Here is a 17,866-nt window from a genome sequence, read left to right as displayed (position 1 = left end):
CATCCCTCCATCCCTACCCCTCCTGCCACTGCCTCCTCCCTCAGCCCTGCCAGCCACTCCAGCCCTCCCCCCACTGCCTTCCCCCTTCTCCTGCTTCCTCATCCCTCCATCCCTACCCCTCCTGCCACTGCCTCCTCCCTCAGCCCTGCCAGCCACTCCAGCCCTCCCCCCACTGCCTTCCCCCTTCTCCTGCTTCCTCATCCCTCCATCCCTCCCCCTCCTGCCACTGCCTCCTCCCTCAGCCCTGCCAGCCACTCCAGCCCTCCCCCCACTGCCTTCCCCCTTCTCCTGCTTCCTCATCCCTCCATCCCTACCCCTCCTGCCACTGCCTCCTCCCTCAGCCCTGCCAGCCACTCCAGCCCTCCCCCCACTGCCTTCCCCCTTCTCCTGCTTCCTCATCCCTCCATCCCTCCCCCTCCTGCCACTGCCTCCTCCCTCAGCCCTGCCAGCCACTCCAGCCCTCCCCCCACTGCCTTCCCCCTTCTCCTGCTTCCTCATCCCTCCATCCCTCCCCCTCCTGCCACTGCCTCCTCCCTCAGCCCTGCCAGCCACTCCAGCCCTCCCCCCACTGCCTTCCCCCTTCTCCTGGTTCCTCATCCCTCCATCCCCTCCCCGCAGGCTGTTTGTGTCGCACCTCGCACCCCATTGCTCATGCGCTCATTGCCGCGCTCCGCCCCCCTCCCCCCCACCGCGTCGCCCAGGGTAACGGCTTCGGGGTGGGAAGGGGGCTGCGAACAACCGCAGTGGCCTGCGCGGCTCCATCTCCCAGCGCCCCGGGACCGAAAGGTGAGGGGGGGGGGGGGGAGCAGCACGGGGGGCAGGGTGGGAGGGGGCAGGGAAGAGCCCGGGAATGGGGGGAGGAGAGGGGAGAGGAGAGCCTGGGAATGGGGGGGGAGGGCGAGGGGGAAGCGCGGGAGGGGGGGATGTAGGTGGAAAGGGGCTGGGGGGAAGTGGCTCAAAGTAGCCTAAGCTAAGGGACTGGCATAAAATACCCAATTCTGGTTCTTTAGTTAAAAAAATCCTTTTGGGATTGGGTCTTCAGGGAGCTCAGTGGTGCAGCAGCCCTAAACTCCTTGCATTAAAATTAGGATATCTGAACAATAATTGCCAGATAGATTATCTAAGACATAGATCTTTTTGCAGCTTTAAAGGGTAGAAGCTTGGGGTGCTGGGACCATGATGAACTCCTCCAAGAAGAATGAAGTAGATTTAGAAAAAAGCATTACCAATAAAAAAGCAGAGGAAAGCAAGTGGCAATGTATCTACCCAAATGAGAGGAGAGAGAGGAATCAAGTTTATACTCTTCTTGACATCAGCGAGAATGTATTTGAACAAGATGAAAGGTCCTTGGAATATGTCATCAGGACAGGATGGGAGGAAGCTGTAAGTTACATTTTATGTCTTGAAAAATGACTTAGCCAAAAAAAATTCTCAAATGCAGTTTTGGAATATTAGCTAACAATGGCTATTTAAAAATTCATTTGTTTTGATACAATGTAGTTTGAAAAGTCAGCAGATACTGCTCTGGATACCTTAAAGCTGCTAAACCAGAGTCAAAGTTGAGAATGGGGGGAAAATCATGACAAATCAACAGTTGATTGTTTTAAACAAGATATTTAACACTACAAATGTTTAAAAAAAACACCAAAAAGCTAGGAGCTTCAAAATAGTTGTAGGGAGCTGCTTAAAAAGCAGAGGTAGCTATGGAGTAACTTTAAGAACATACTGAAAATATTGTTTAGGGTTTTATTCTTAAACTAAACAGAGATCTAGTTTGTTACAGCTGCAGATTAGTCAGAATGAAATGGAATGTCTGTCACTATCTTGTAGCATAGACATATGGAATACCGAAAAACCTCACTAAACCTCCAAGTAAGTTCCTCTCCTGTAGCTCCAATGAAGTTGAATAGAAGGAATATTAATAGTGGTTAGTATAAATGGTACTCACCCATAAATGGTTTGAAGTAATCCTGATTAAAGCTGCTTGTTGCCTTTTTACCTACAAAAAAAAGATGAGATTCTTGAAGAAAAGGCAAGTAGGGTTGTGATGGTTCAGATGCCTTAAGAATTTGGTGTACAGTATTGATTATATCAGAGTAGTAACAAATAGTTCAGCTGGGGGGACAGTTCTCTTGTGTCACAGAGGGAAATGGCTTTTGAGGTTTCTGGTTTCTGTAGTTTTAAGATTATGAATTTTTTAGAATGACTGTGTGTGTACAATAGGTTCAGGTCTTCCCATTCTAGGGTAGGGTTACCATATGTCCAGGTTTTCCTAGATATTGCCTCTTTTTTTGAGCCTCCGTCCTCTGTCCAGGTGGATTTTTCAAACAGGAAATATCTGGGATTTTTTCAGAGCAGATGCTGCAGCTCAGAAAGAGCCCTGATCAGACCGCTTCCTGATTGGTATCTCCCCTGCATCAGCAGCTGTTTGGTCCATTCCCCTGCAGACAAAGCTGCCAGATCCTGCCCACCCAGGCGTAGGGAGGGGGTCCATAGGGAGGCACTGTCTGTGGCTGCATCCTGGGCTTCTGCCAAGTGTCCTGCCACCATGACAGGGAGCGACTCTGCCCCCCACCTCCAGTGAGTACCACTGATACAGGTATCCCCTACTGCTCCTCCAACTGTACCTCCCGCCAGTTCCCCCTTCCCCCTCCCAGTGTCCTCTTTTGGGGAACCTGAAATATGGTAACCCTATTCTAGGGGGGCTTAGAAGGTTAAAAATAACTAAGATAAACAACTGTTTTCTATCCAGTGTTAGGTGTGGACATACACCAAAGACATTCTTGTGTTAAAGTTGTCTTCCTCCTCCCCCTGCAGTAATGCAGTCTTCTAGACTGGTTTCTTGTAACCTATATTTAGGGCAGACCTATCTGTATAGAAAAGCGGTTTTTGTGGTTAGGAATACAGTTAGTGGGGTGAGGATGGTGTTGGATAGTCCGATTATTTTGTTTAACTTCTTGAGTTGAGTAGATATTTCTAGGTCTAAGTTCTCTGGTACCTGCTGATATAACTGAAAAGCTAAGACTTTCTAAACTTTAAAGGTGTGATCTACAAAGCTTAGGTGTCTACGTCTTGTATGCAGCACTTCTGCACTCCATGAAATTCCTGCTTGGCTGCCACCTAACCCTGAAGACTAGTGATTTTCAACTGGGGGTCCACAGACTATGTCTCAGGGGTCTGCGATAGGTAACTATGAAAATTAAATTTCAGATCCCAGGAAAGGCACTCTGTTTTTCTGACCAATCAAAAGTATGTGAATACCCCCACCCACAGGTCAAAACCTGGAAGTATCATCGTTACCATAGAAGCTCACAGTTCAGCGCCCTTTCTCACGCTGCATCAAATGCTGTGCTGAGCATGTGCAATTCTATTCAGTCAGTTTTCAGTCTAAGACTTCTATGGTGGGGTCCGTGGACCACAGGTTGAATTTCCAAAGGTGAATTTCTAAAGTACAATGTTGGGGACTAGGAGAGAGACACTTCCATTTGAAAACTTGTAGGGGGCTGCAGATGAAAATAAGGTTGAAAACCACTGCTGTAGATGCTTAAGCCAACTCTGCCTAACTTTCCACTGTGAAAGTTCCCTAGATGCTTAAGTTTTTAGACTCTGGGGCATCCAGATGCTTATCTCCTACCTCGGCCCCAAAGTGATTCACAAGCCAGGGGAAGGTAGGTATTTGGCTGCATAAATCGGGTCTGGGGCCTAAGCAGCTAGGTGGCCTTTGAGCATGACTCCCAGATCAGGTCCCATTCAAATTCATGTCTCTTCCCACTCATTGCTTTTTAATGTAAATGGTTTTCTCATAATATAAGCAAGTCTTTCCCACTTCCTTGCACTTTGGACTGTGGCGCAAAAAGAAGCTTTTCTCTTCTCCCAGATTGGTTGCGAAATCACTTCTCTGTGTAGGTGATGTGCTTTTTGTGTCCTGTTTCCACCTCTAGTTTATGGTCACTACTTCTATGTTTGGTAAGAGTCTGTCTTAAATTTTCACATTTAATTATGCAGAGGTAGGCTGCTAGTGTAGAGCTCTGAAGAGGGATCTTGTAAAATGGTATTTCAGTTTTTGAGCTCTTAATTTTAAGCAGTCAGTAGCAGGTGATGTGGTTTTCTCCTCTCAACTGGAAGGTTGTCCTGTTGAAGCCTGCAAGAGATTAATATTAGTGAATCAAAAGCTAAGTAAAATCCACTCCTAGTCAGCAGTCTAGTTGTCAGCAGTGGAACGTATGTTGTTTTGATTGTTTGATTGAAATGGCACTAGAAATGCATTTGTTTTGTACATGGATCATAAAAGAAACATCACAATTCTGTTCTGTACTCAGTTTAGTAAAGAAGTGGAAACTAAGGAAAGCTATAGTAATCTCTCAGATTCAAGACTTTTGGAGGAAGAGAACATGTTTTTCTTTCAAAAGATAATATAATGTAATGGAAATTGGATTTTTCATGGTCTTGGATATCGCCTCTGAGGCTTGCAGTGTAGGACTCTGTAGAACAGCACTGCAAGCATAAAACTAGAACAGGGATGAAAAAAATCTGTGGAGTCTACTGGTTTTCCTGTCAATAAAAAACTTCTTTGAATACAGGGTTTTTTTAAGTGGGCCTGGCTAAGAATAAAAAACTACTTGTTAATTTGGTCCAAACAATAAACCTAAGTAGCATCATAAATGCTATTAGTTAATAATTACTGTTACATTGTACATAGTTAATTTTTTTTTTTGTGAAGAAGCAACTAGTATTTAGATTTAACATATTTCTCTGTTCCCAGGTACAAGGCTGGGGTAAAGCTGCTCCGTTTGCTTGCGTTCAGTTGCAAAAGCAAGCTAAGAAATCAAGGGCAAATGAAACCGTCAACAGTTGCCTGTTTTGCTTAGATATGAGGCAAACTAATGACAAAAGTGAGAGCCAAGAAACCAAGACTACAAGAGATCAATCAAAATCTGTTTGCAAATTAAGCACGTGTGCTATAGATGATACCGTTTCAGAAAAGAAAGAGGTTCCAGTCCATTCTAGTGAGTCTTCCAATTGTTCTACAACAGATGGAACTAAGGGAGAAAGCTGTAATGGCAAGTTGTGCTCTATTCAAACATTTCAAGGTGAAAAGAAAAGTTTGCCAATAAAGGAATACAGTATATGGCACCCAGAAAAAATGAAAAACCCAGAAGCCCTGAAAAGTAAAGCTGTAAAGACCCCTGAGCCTACCATGCCTGCTTCAGATAGCTCTGAATCTTCAAACTTAAAGTCTTTGCTGGTATTGCCACCAGTGAAAGATGCAACTCCAAAAGATAGTGCAGATCCTTCTTTTAAGAAGAATAAAGCAGCTATCTCCCAGGCAAATCAGAAAATGCTAAATGCTACTTCAGCTGAGACTGCTTCCAGTAGTAAGGGTACTAAAACAATAGAACAAAAGGGGGGGAAACAAACTGACTGTATCATTCATGATACAGTGAAGGAGAAACAAATTCACGAACCATCATCCTTTGTCCCAAAGCTTCCAAAAGCATCATTCCTGCAAGGAGGCCCTGAGCAGTTACACTGGCCCTGTGCTCTTTGGCCAGATAGAAAAATTATAACCACTTCTAATTCTGTTTCTTTGAGAAAGTACAGTCATCTTGCTAACATGCAGTATCTGCATACAAAAGGAATACAGTACACAAAATATGATGAGATCAGAGGTCCTTTCACCAACAGTATTAAAAACAGAAGTCTCTCAGAGGCCAAGCAAGGAAATGAATCAAACACACAAGCGGTGCAACTGCTTCCTGGACTATTCCCTTCCTTAACGGTCAGCCATGTTGCAATAACCGCAATGTCTTCTAGACTGACCTAACATTTTTATACTGTAACTTCATGTCATTTTCTTCTATTTGTTTGAACTCATTATATGATGAGAAAAAGATTGAAGATACATTGTACTTGGGCTCCTTGTGAGCAGAGACTGTCCATTTGTTAATTTCTGTAGGTGCTACTTATATGTATCAGTTTATAATACTATGCGTTACTTCCAAATAATTTAATTTCCAGCTTATAGATTAACTATCTCTGTCTATGGTAGACAGTATGCTAAATCCCCATTGCTCCATATTAATTTATTTAAAGTTCTACTGGAACTAAGTGCATTCACCTCATTCAGGTGCAGCCCTCATGAACAATTAGACTGTGGGGCAAGCTGGGGTGCGAATCTATCCCACACCAGTCTGCCCTGCTCTAAACTATCCATGTACACCCTGCTGCTATATGTTAAGTTTGTCAGAGTGCTTTGAGTTAGTCCTCCTTAGCTCAAAGCACTTTAACAATCGTTAATGCACACAGACAGTTAAGAGCATGGCAGGCTAGTGTAGCATAGATTCACATCCCAGCTTACCACAGTCTGAATCTATGCTACACTAGCCTGCCATGCTCTTACCTGTCCATGTACACCCTGCTGCTATATGTTAAGTTTGTCAGAGTGCTTTGAGTTAGTCCTCCTTAGCTCAAAGCACTTTAACAATCGTTAATGCACACAGACAGTGTAGAGCAGGGCAGACTGGTGTGGGACAGATTCGCACCCCAGCTTGCCCCACAGTCTAATTGTTCATGCAGACAAGGCCCAAGTATGGTCATGGGGAACCTGGCTCAACAATGCATTTTAGCACAATCTTGAGTTCATCCCTATTCAGCAAGCCATTTAAGAATGTTCTTTATTTTAAATATGTGCTTCAGTTTAATAGAGATCCATGGGGCTGAATATTCGCTTAAATGCTTTGCAGAACTGGGACTTAAAAGAGCAGCAGAACTAGTCAAGTAGCCCCAGGAACAGCAGCTCTTTCACAGTGGCATGGTTAAATGTTCACTTACCACCTTTCTACTTATTGATTTAAGTACTATTAGTATTTTTTTGGATATGCTTCCTTGTTTTGTTTTCATGTTTTATTAACAGAGGCCAGACTCATCTGTTATTAAACAGAGGGACTTGGATATCAAGTTTTGTCTGTGTTAAATGTACATTTCATTTTGATTAATTAGCTGTCACAGTTTCCTCCATAAAATACAGGTTAAATTTGCATTCACAATTTAGAATAGCTTTGATAAAAGTTATCCACATTCAAAATGACTGCATGTTTCTCAGTAGTCAAAGATTTCCTGTGACTGGCAGCCACTTACTTATTCTCTCCCCCTTTTTGATGCATTTGACAGTAACTTGGAAGTAATAGGGACGATAATACGAGTTAAAAATTCCCAAATATCACAAGTTCCACTCTTACGCCAGAGCTCTAAACTTACCATCTAGCTGATTTAAGATTCAGAGAATCAGTCATAGGAGATTAAAGTTAAATCCAGAATTCATATTTTTATAGTATGATACTTTCAAAGCAGTTTACAGACTTCTACATATTAACTATTTACTCACCCTCATGTATGCACTGCTTTAGATCCAGAGAGAGAAAGCAGGCTCTTTCTAGGCAGTAACTAGAAGCAAAGGCTAAGTAATGAAAGGACTTCTTTATTTTAAAAAACTACATGAAGAAATTGCCCACTATTGATGTGCAGTAACCTCTAGGGGAGAAATACAGCAGCCCTTCAACAACACACATCACTGTTGCATAATAGTTTAGGGCAGATGTGAATAATGCTGTTTTCCAATAGAAGTTATTGTGGGAATTAAAGCAGAGTGCAATGGCTTATGTCACTACTGTTCATTTGTGAAGTGGTCAGGCCTTCTATTTGATCTTGATCAGCTGCAAGAGATCACTTGAAATACAATATAGTGGTTCTAGTGTGGAGGGAAGAGTGCCACCTACTGAATGTTCAGCTAGTTGTGGTGAGAGGGGAACCCACACCACACTAGGTGTTAGATATTCAGCTGTAACTGGAGATGAATTAATGCCTTTTTTAAAAAAAACTTCCTTTATTTTACTTCCTTTTCCTGAAGAGTGATTATGGAAAATAAGCCCCTTTGACAGCAGTCACTAGTGGCAAATTCAATACCTTGCGATAAATTTAGAGAATACATAGTTCTAAGATAATTATTTATATGAGTTTGGGTCAGGAGTAGTGGGGTCATCCTCAAATGGGAACAAAATCATCAGTTAGATAGCCTGGCTTTTGCAGCGTGTACTGGGGCAAAATTACTGAGCCATTATCTCTTACAAGACCTGGTGTTTTATTTCAACGAGGCTTTAGCCTGAATATTGACTGTAGGATTTGTCCCTGTATTTCCAATATAAGATTTCTTCCTTCCTCCCTCACCTTTCCTTAAACATTTAGAAGAGTTCTTTTTATAATGGCTAGTTTTGAAGACATCTGATATGCTGTGGTGCTTGTTTACTGGTAGAAGTTGTAGACATATGTGAACTACCACAAGAAAGATACATTTAACTAGAAATCTAGCCAGGACAATGAAAATAAATTCTTCTTACCTACATTCCATTCTGTGAAGTAATGGATTTTTTGGTGCATCTGGCATAACAGAAGAATTGAGTGCTTTGTATTATAACTTTAGATCACAAATACTGTAGCAAGATAGTTCATTTTTCCACTTGGTGCTCTCATGCTTTTAAAACAGGAATGAGAATACACGGTTATTTATTCAAAAACAGAACTGGCTGTAAATAGTCTTAATAATTTCCACCACTGTTTTTTAGAGGAAATATCTATTGTATTTCGTTTACAAGAATCAAGGCAGTAGAAAGTCCAGGGGTCTGTCTTAACTATGCAATTTTATCACAGTACTACAGTTGCACATATATGATAATATTGGTCAGAATAGAGACATCATTCGGTAGGTCAGTTATCTCTCTCTCCCCCCAACATCCATTTTATAATAGACTAACTCGTTTTACAATATGTGCCCTGTTCTATATCTGCACTTGTCTTGTGCTTTTAGGTAGAAACACCCTAGCCAGAAGGACAACAGATGCAATCTGCCTTATTTTTATGGTCTTAATTAAAAGTAGCAGTGGTAGTAAATTCTCTAGTGATTTATACCATAACACTGTATTTAAATGTAAAATATCCTTTTCTCTAGAAATAAACTGACATTTATGTGAGCAGAGATATTTAAGATATATTTGAATAAGCACTACAAGTAGGATGCTGGTGTCTCTCTACTAGTCGCCAATATTGTACTTAATTTTAAAAATATGCTGTAAAAGAAACATCAGAAAACCATTAAGACTAAATTAGATCCTTCACAAATAACCGAAACATGTAGAAAGAGCGAATCAGTCCAAACATCTGCTTTCCAGTCTTCAGACAGTACTGTGTACACTTTTCACTAGATAGCACTATTTAAACATTATATAAGGACCTGTGAAATTACTGACATTTCCATGGCCTGAAAAGAGAAAAGGTGGTGTCTATCAGACAATTGAAAATACTGACGCTTCAAAGAGAAAATAGAAAAATGATTGATTAGAAGGAGAAAGCCACACCATCCATGTTCAGTATCGTAATTAAATAAACTTGCATTAACTGGATGTCAGCACTACTGATAGTAATTTATTTGACAGATGATAGGGAAAAGACACTGGTTACAGCAGAAAGTTATGAGCCTTGCTTCTGCAACGTCTAAGTTTTATGGGTGTATTAGATAAAGAATGACTAAAAATATCTGTAAATTCATTTTTAAACACCTTGATTTTTTCCTTAACTTTTGTATTTCATTTTCAGCAAGAGTATTTATTGTATTTGTGATAATTAGTTTCACATTCACGCCCCCTCCCCATTCTTGTAGATCTAATTTAGATTTTATAAATTTATTAGGCATTTTAATTGCAGCTTTGGTAAACTACATGTAACACTTATGAATGCAAATATTTAAAAACTCCAAACAAAAACAAAGTAAAGATCAGAAAGGCAAAAGGACATTAATTTCCTACAGTTAGAGAGTTTGACTAGCACCTTCCATTTTGGTCAGAGAATTGAGACAGGGAGAAAAGGGGGTAATAAATGTGCCAACCAAACCTCAAGATAACATCAAACTGTGTAGAGGCCAAAAACTGCTCAGTTACTTATTTATATCATTATAAACAGCAAAATTTGGCACTAAGATGTTAAGAATTGTTACAGCTACTCTATAGCACTCATTTTTCAGAGACAGCAGGCCAGATTCCAATGTCAATTACCTCCAACTGAAAAAAAAAATCAAGAATTTTTTACGTTAGAAGTATTGCACACTGTAAGCCTGTGACAGAACCAAGACTAAAACTCAGCTCTTTTGCCTCTAAATCCTTTTCTCCAACCACAGAACCACCCTTCCTTCCCTCCACTGTCTTCTGTGGAGTTGTTTTGGATTTAGGGTGGCAAGACTGAGATCAGAATTTGGCTCAGAGAGTAGAATGCAATTGTAGCTGCGTGGGTGAACTTGGAGACTGTGCTAAGGTGCGGACCACCACAAGAGTTTCTCTGAGTGAGTTTCAGCTTCCTAGACAATTGCACTTACAGGTGAGGATTTCATGGCAGATCAGAAAAATTCAAGCGAGCCTTTGCAAAATTAACCTCGGGTTGATTTGGGTTGGAAGGAAAAGTTTTTCTTTTGCAGGACGATATGAGATGTTGAAAAGTCATGGAAATCTGTGAAAGTCATGTCCCTACATAACTGCCCCAAAACGTGCACAACAGTCATCTCTTTATATGACCACAAAAAGGATGAAAAGGACCACAAAAATGTCTCTGCAGATTTAGGACTTGCAGGAAGAGCTGAAAATAACTTTTATAAGGGAGGTCAAGAGTAAAAAAGTCCTTAGTAAATTTCAGGTGCTTTGGTTCTAAAGAGCATTTGAAGAATTATAATCAATTAATATCAACACCACAAATGTACTTAGCTACTGCATTAATGATTTTTTTTTTATTTTTACTGTTATAAAATCCACTTATATTAATGTGCATTTAACATGCTTTTGTACCTCCAGGTAAAAGGCTGCTGTAAAGATGCTCCCTTCACCTGCTACCAAGTACAAAATAAGTCTAAAAAACCAAAGACAAAGGAAACAGTCACTCACTTACCTCACATAGATATAGCACCATCTACCAAAAAAGAATTGGCCCAGGCAACCAAGTCTATAAAAGATCGATCAAAGCCTAATCGCAAATTAACTACACATGCTGTAGGAGATACAGTTTCAGGAAAAGAAAAGGTTCCAGTCTGTTGCAGACACTCTCTCAATTTTGCTCCTATGACAGATAGCACTAAAGGAGAACGGAGTAATGGCAAATTGCATGCTACTCAGACTCTTCAAGGTGAAAAGAGTACCAAGAACTTGCCAAGAAACAAGTACAACAAAAGGCAACTGAAAAAGATCATAAAAAAAGCCCTGAAATGTAAAGATATGAGCCTGCTACATGTAAGCCATGGTAATCCTCATGAAAGCCTGAGATGTATGACCTTAAAGACATTACTGGTTCTGCTTCAGCTGAAAAAAACAGCTCCCTCTTTCTATCTAGAACCTTCTGTTAAGAAGAGGAAAGCAATGTCCATCCGGGGAAATGAGAGAAGTCTCAATACTGCTGCAACTGAACCTGCTTCCTATATCATAGTACTAAAAGCAAGAGGGTGAAAAGTGACTTGTTGACAGCATGAACAATACAGAGATGGATCAAATAAAAATCAATGCACCACCTTTTTTGGTCCCTCACTTCCAAATGTCTCATTCTTTGAGAGATTTCACATGTCTGTTCTGCAGTAGGTGTTTGGATGCTCCAATGCACAGTTTTTACCCTGAGCACAAACCATCAGGTCAGCCTGAGCACTCTGTGCTTTCTCTCTCACACACACACCGTGTAGGCATAAAGAGCTAAGCTGCCAGAGACCCTCTTCAGTTCCTTCCTACCACCCGTGACAGTTTAAAGCTCCCGGTCCTTGCTTCTGCAAGTCTTTACTTGATATCTGTATATAGGACCTGTAGATAGTGTTGTGAATTTAAAAAAAAAGTTTTTGTGGTTCTGGCAACCAGTTTGGTGCTGGGCCCAGTATTGGTGATATGCCATGTTCTCCAGATTTCAAGCTCTGCCACTCTTGTGGCAAGACAATGCCTAATAGTGACCTTCACCCCAACTGCCTTGGAGTGCTTGTGGGAAGCTCATGTGAGTGACAAGTGTGGCGTTTGTAAGGTTTTCAAACCCCATTCAAAAGATAGACCGGGCAGCCAAATTAAAATATCCGCCTACTGAATTGGCACTACGGCCTCCATCTCACTACTCTACTTCCGTCAGGGTACCCATCACAGCGGCGTCAGTCAGTAGTATATTTCCAGTCTACTGATACCGAGAGGCAGATCGGCCTCACAGGTGCCAATGAAGAGACATTGGAAATTGGACTTGGTACCAGGGTCCTCAAGAGACTCAAACAGGATAAGGTCCTCTAAAGACTGAGGAGGGTGTTTAAAGGAGGAAGCACTTCTAAACAGGAGAGTTCATTGAATCCAAAGCCCAGCGTAGGCCTGTTGAGACCAGCTATTGGAGCACCTTCATTGGCATCTCCTTGTGCCATGTGTCTTCCCAGTACCATATACTCCTGAGGTGTTTGATGCCATCAGAGAGTTGTTGAAACTCTTGGTGCTGCCATCACCGGTTCAAGAGACTCACCTGACATCAATGGCTAAGACACCTTTCAGCACCTTCACCTCCTCACTGAGCAGCTCCAGGGTGCCAGTTAGGCTAGCACCATCTAGGGGAAAGCCACAGATCTCTCAGGCACCCCTGTCTTTAGAGTCTGAGCTTCTTCACTGGCACCAATCGGCATGGCATCAGCTTGATCTCAAGAAGCAGTTTCTTCCTCACCAGATTTTGAAGTGAGATCCTACGTATCCCAACCTAGTCGGTCCCATCCGGAGGAGGGCCCTGATTTCTGCATCAGTATCAGCTGGGAACTTATAGAAGGGACCTTTGGACTATGCATGTTTGAGGACTGGGCCATACCAATGGCCCTTTTGGAACCCCTGGGACGTCCTCCCTACAATCAGAATGTCCCTGGAGCCATCTCAGCTGGCTTCATCTGCTGGGTATCAGGAGCATCGTCCCCACAAGCACTATAGTGTCCGTACTGAGCCTGGCACCAAGCAGAGTCAGGATCCCTTTCATAAACAGCCACAAGAGAAGCGGCACTGGACCATCCCCTCTACTGTTAACATCTTCTTCCTCATCCATGAATGAGGCAACTGTAGCGGAGCCTATTTCTTCACCTCTGGATGATTTTACGATTCCTCAGGAGTTGTTGAGGAGATGGCTATGGCCATAGATATCCACTCAGATGTGGTCTGGGAAAAATCCACAAGCTGGTGGACATTCAGACATCTGCGGCTCAAGCTAGAATAGCTCTGCCGATAAATGAGGCTTACAGCGTACCAAGGTCCTCTGGCAGACTCCAGCGTCCCTACTACTGACTGTGAAAAGAGCAGAGAGATAACACTATGTCCCCTCCCAGGGTTTGAGCACCTATATAACCATCATCCTCCAGGCTCCCTTGCAGTGCCAGCAGCTAATGAAAAAGACAGACCATGGCACGAGGCTTCAACCCCAAAAAATTCAGACGGAGAGAATCCTGACTTATTTGGGAGGAAGCGTCATTCCACAGGCAGATTACGGCTTTATTCCAGAAGGGTATTGCAAACCAGCAAGACTTGCTGGGATGCTACAATTTCACCCTCTGAGATACTGTTCGGAAGTTAAAAGAAGCTCCCAGATGAAAGGTGTGACGAGTTAGACTCTCTTTCAGGGAGGTCACCTGATGTACTGGGGTTTCACTGGGCCCCTCCTGCTCTACCAGCCTGGATTCCCTCTCTCTGTTTTGCTGAATTAGGGTCTCCGGCCTCTTGCAGCGCACACACACACACAGGCAGGGGCACACCCTACTTTCATGTGGCAATTCATCAGGGACACAAAGTTTCTGAGATTGACTATCAGTGGCCACCATTATCAGTTCACGGTCCTCCCCCCTTGGGGTTCTCAACAGCCTCACATGTTTTTACAAACTGTATGGCACTGGTGGCAACATTCCTCCAGAGGTTAGGGGCCCATGTATTCCCTTACCTGGGCAACTGGCTGATAAGTGGTCGATCCAGGTCACAGCTGGTGTCCAGCATTCGCAAAATCTGATCCACCTTTGACATGCCAGTCCTCCTGATCAACTCAGACAAGTCAGTCCCATCTTTAGAACAGAAAATAAAATTTATTGGAGTGGTCCTGAACTTGACAACAGCCAGGGCTTTACTGCTGCAGACAAGATTTCATACAATGCAAAGCCTCATTCTGGACTTTAAAGCAAGGCTTATCCTCTCACCATGATGAGTTGTTGTTTAAGGCTGCTGGGGCACATGTCAGCATGCACTTATATGGTCCAGTATGTCAGACTGCACCTCAAATTCCTTCACAGCCAGGTGGCAGAAGTATATTCTCCAAGAAAGCACCACACAGACATGTTAATGCACGTACCAATTCACATCCAATATTCTATGGATTGGTGGATGGACTCGACCAATGTATGCATGGGAGTTTTTTTGCCCCATCTCACACTCTTAATTTAGTCACAGATGCATTGGACCTGGGATGGGGAGGGCTCAGCTGAGCCGCCTGCAGATGCAGGGTCTCTGGTCTCCCAAAGAGCTCAGTATGCACAAACATCAGGGACGTGTGGGCTATCCATTTAGTTTCCATGACGTTCCTTCCTTGCATTAGGGGAAGGGGCATATTGTTGCTCACCAGCAATACAACCACCATATTTTATGTAAATATGTAGGAGGAGCCCAGACCTCACTATTCTGTTGGGAAGCAATCCTGCTCTGGGACTTCTGCATCAGTAACTCTATACTTTGAAAATGGCCCACCTCCTAGGGACTCAGAATATGCTGGCAGATCACCTGAGCAGGTTGCTTATCCATGACTTCTCCCTTTGCCCAAACATAGCAAGGTCCATTTTCCAGCTCTGGGGAACTTTCCAAGTAGATCTATTTACAACAAGGGACAACACAATGTCACCAGTTCTGCTTCAGAGCAGGACACAGCCCAGGTTAATTGATGGATGCTTTTGTATTGCACGCTTTTCTCCCATCCCTCTTCTGACAAGAGTTCTGCACAAGGCCAAACAGGACCAGGCCAGTGTTATGCTAAAGGCCATGGCTTGGCCCCACCAATGCTGGTTTTCACAGCTCTCAGACCTCTCAATCAGTCCCTGTTACTCCTCCTTCACACAGACCTAGTTTTGCCAAATCACAGCCACCTCTTCCATTCCAACCTTCATGCTCTTCACCTGACGGCCTGGAGACTTCATGGCTAACATCAGCAGAGAGGTCCTGCTCCAGAGAAGTGCAGGAAGTAGTGCTGAATAGTACAAAACAATCAATGAGGACAACTTACCTAAGAGAGAATTTTTCCACTTGGTCAAGGCTGAAAGGGGTCGCCCCCATTCTTACTTCTATTCAGCAAGTGTTGCACTATCTTTTCTATCTGAAACATCAAAGATTAGTAGTTAGCTCCATGAGGGTACACCTAGTAGCTATAACAGCATTTCATCCTTGTGTGGATAGCCACTCCTTTTTTTCCAACCTGATTTTGTAAGTTTTTTAAAGGGTTTGGATAGGCTGTTTCCACATGTACAGAGTCCTATTCCAGCATGGAGACTGAATTTAGCCTTAACAAAGCTGATGGGTCCCACCTTTGAGTCTCTAGCAACCTGATACACCTTTCAAAGAAAGTAGCATTTTTAATAGCCATTCTATCGGCCAGGTGAATAGGGGAGTTCAGGGCATTAGTATCAGATCCTCCATATGTTTTTTTTAATGCAGACAAAGTCTACCTTTGTCCATATCCAAGGTTTTTTTTGTTTTTTTAAATGAGACAAAGTCATCTCTTTCTATACAAGCCAACCAGTTTTCTTAACCTTTTTCCCAAAGCCTCATGGTAATAAGGGAGAGGAGTCATTCCAAACTCTAGATGTTGGAAGAGTGTTAGCATTCTATTGGAACAGACTAAAAAGCTTTTCCAGTCTTTGTTTCAATTTATTGTTGTATTTGCGACAGAACGAAGGGCTGCCTGGTTTCCATGCAAAGGATTTTTGTTGTAGATATCTAGTTGTATTTGCCTAGGTGACCAGTTGGCTAACATGAACCCTCAGGATAGAGTATTGGGTCATTTGACTAGATCCAAAGCTGACTTTATGGCATTTCTGGCTCATGCACCTGTACTTTGCAGAGTAGCAACCTCTTCAGCATTGTCACACATTTGCCTCCCACTATGCAATCTCTCCGCAGTCTCTAGATTGTTAAATCTGGACGAACGGTACTTCAGTCCCTGTTCAAATGGACTCCAAACCCACCTCCAGATGGGATAGCATGAGTCACCTGCAGTGGACCGGACATCAGAATGGTTCTTTCCAGAATGGTTGTTCTTCTAAACGTGTTGCACATGTCCATTCCACAACCACCACCTCCTCCTTCCCCTCTCTATTGGAGTCATTCCAGCAGTAAGGAACTGAGGGTGGTCTGGGGCAGCTTGGCCTTTTATGCCTGCATGGTGTGCAAGACACAATAGAAGGTGCTTGGGCCTCCCTGATGAGTACTGCTAAGAGTAAAAACTGACAACTGCGCACTGGAGCCCCCAGACACCTACAGTGGAATAGACATGTGCAAAGCACCTTGAAGCACAACAGTTACAGAAAGTTACACAACAGTTGCTAATTTAGTAACTTTTTTCCTGCAAGATGACTCCAAGAAGCATCACTGGCATTGTGTTCTTTGTAAGACAAACACTGCAACTAGTTCTAATGCTATTGCCTTGAGAGAACAGTCAACTTACCAGCATGCAATTTCTACAAAGAAGGGGAGTGCAGAACACTGAACACAACGTGGCTAGGGCTGCTTTCATTAACAATAACAGAAAAGACCAGACTCTCAGTGAGGCCAAGCAAGGTAGCAGGTCACAAATTACAGGTCCACTTATCTCAGAAGAGTTATTGCCTTCCTTAAGAGTCAGCTAACTCACAATCCCTATGTTGCCTTTTAAACTGGCTGCCCCCTTCCGCACTTCTTTTTGGGACAATGTAACCTCACAGCAATAAACTGATTTGAGCTCATTGGACCAAATCTATTCCGTTTAGCAGATATAAAACTGGAGTAACTGCACTAGTCTAATTGAACAGAATTTGACCCCACAAGACATATCGTGGTCATTGGTAGCAGGTGAGGGCAGCCGATAGATGTAGGCATATATAATTATGTAAAATAGTTAAAATATTTTAAACTAGGATTTAAAATCTAGCTAATGATTGAGCATTGACTTCAGACTATACATGATGATTTCGGAGAAGTTCCAACACCATCTCTAGAACAAAGGGAAGGTTACAGGTAGTCAGGGCCCCAAAATAACACACTTTTTAAAAGTTGACCAGACCCATATTGTGTTTCATGAAAACACTCAATACAATTAATTTCAATTTATTGGAGTAATTGAAAGGCATCGCTACGCACTCTACATTTCCTTGCAGAGGCTTACAACCAAAATATTGCATCCATGTATTAGGGCATGAGAACAAATGGTAATTATATGGTTTTTTTTAAAGAAGTGTATTTCCAGCCATCGCATGCCTTTAAACAGATAGTTTGACATGGGCAAAGGGCAGCCACGCTGGGCAAATGCAGTGCTAACACTTCAGGGGTTGAGCACTGTCCTAACTTACAAGAACAAGATCTGACCCCATTATGGCCGTCTGAGTAGGCAGAAGTTTCACATACATTCACAGCCCTGCTAACAGCATCTGTACTAGAGCAAAACAGTTGAACATTTACTTTCATTTGTTCTTAATGCTCTACATGGGGACTTAGGCAGGATATTGGTACAGAATACTGGGGCAAAAATTGGAAATTAAACTGTTTTACCCCCCAAAAAAGTACTAAGTTGGTGG

The 17,866-nt window shown here is 42.7% G+C and overlaps 1 protein-coding gene and 1 long non-coding RNA gene across 9 annotated transcripts; one reads left to right on the top strand and one right to left on the bottom strand.

Moving 5' to 3' along the window:
• The first annotated feature begins 615 nt into the window (after positions 1-615).
• On the top strand, positions 616-12,592 carry C12H16orf46 (chromosome 12 C16orf46 homolog). 8 transcript variants are annotated; one of them, XR_012154527.1, is made up of 4 exons: positions 696-786; positions 1,144-1,383; positions 4,763-5,952; positions 10,887-12,592. XR_012154527.1 is itself a non-coding variant. In XM_073308032.1 (4 exons), exons 2-4 carry the CDS (start codon positions 1,177-1,179, stop codon positions 10,901-10,903), a joined length of 468 nt encoding a protein of 155 aa, XP_073164133.1. In that variant the 5' UTR covers positions 696-786; positions 1,144-1,176; the 3' UTR covers positions 10,904-12,592. The 8 variants fall into 8 exon arrangements, 7 of the variants coding, with proteins under 7 accessions (XP_073164128.1, XP_073164133.1, XP_073164126.1 ...); XM_073308032.1 differs by having other exon boundaries at positions 4,763-5,006; XM_073308025.1 differs by lacking the exon at positions 10,887-12,592 and having other exon boundaries at positions 4,763-9,602.
• LOC140896353 (uncharacterized) lies at positions 2,516-15,719 on the bottom strand. The gene is made up of 4 exons (XR_012154528.1): positions 14,829-15,719; positions 14,002-14,119; positions 8,394-8,527; positions 2,516-4,141 (listed from the first exon to the last, which is right to left on the bottom strand). It is a non-coding gene; the product is annotated as an uncharacterized lncRNA (long non-coding RNA).
• Between the last annotated feature and the right edge of the window lie 2,147 nt (positions 15,720-17,866).

The sequence above is a fragment of the Lepidochelys kempii genome, chromosome 12 (assembly GCF_965140265.1).
Source record: "Lepidochelys kempii isolate rLepKem1 chromosome 12, rLepKem1.hap2, whole genome shotgun sequence".
NCBI lineage: Eukaryota > Metazoa > Chordata > Testudines > Cheloniidae > Lepidochelys > Lepidochelys kempii.
The sequence above is the reverse complement of the archived record's forward strand: the minus strand, read 5'-3'. Positions and strand labels throughout refer to the sequence as shown.

What these genes read in the sequence shown, in the direction of transcription:
- C12H16orf46 (XM_073308025.1), top strand. Translation starts at nt 1,177, where the DNA reads ATGATGAACTCCTCCAAGAAGAATGAAGTAGATTTAGAAAAAAGCATT. An exon ending in GGACAGGATGGGAGGAAGCT is followed by an intron (nt 1,384 to 4,762) that starts GTAAGTTACATT and finishes CTCTGTTCCCAG; the next exon opens with GTACAAGGCTGGGGTAAAGC.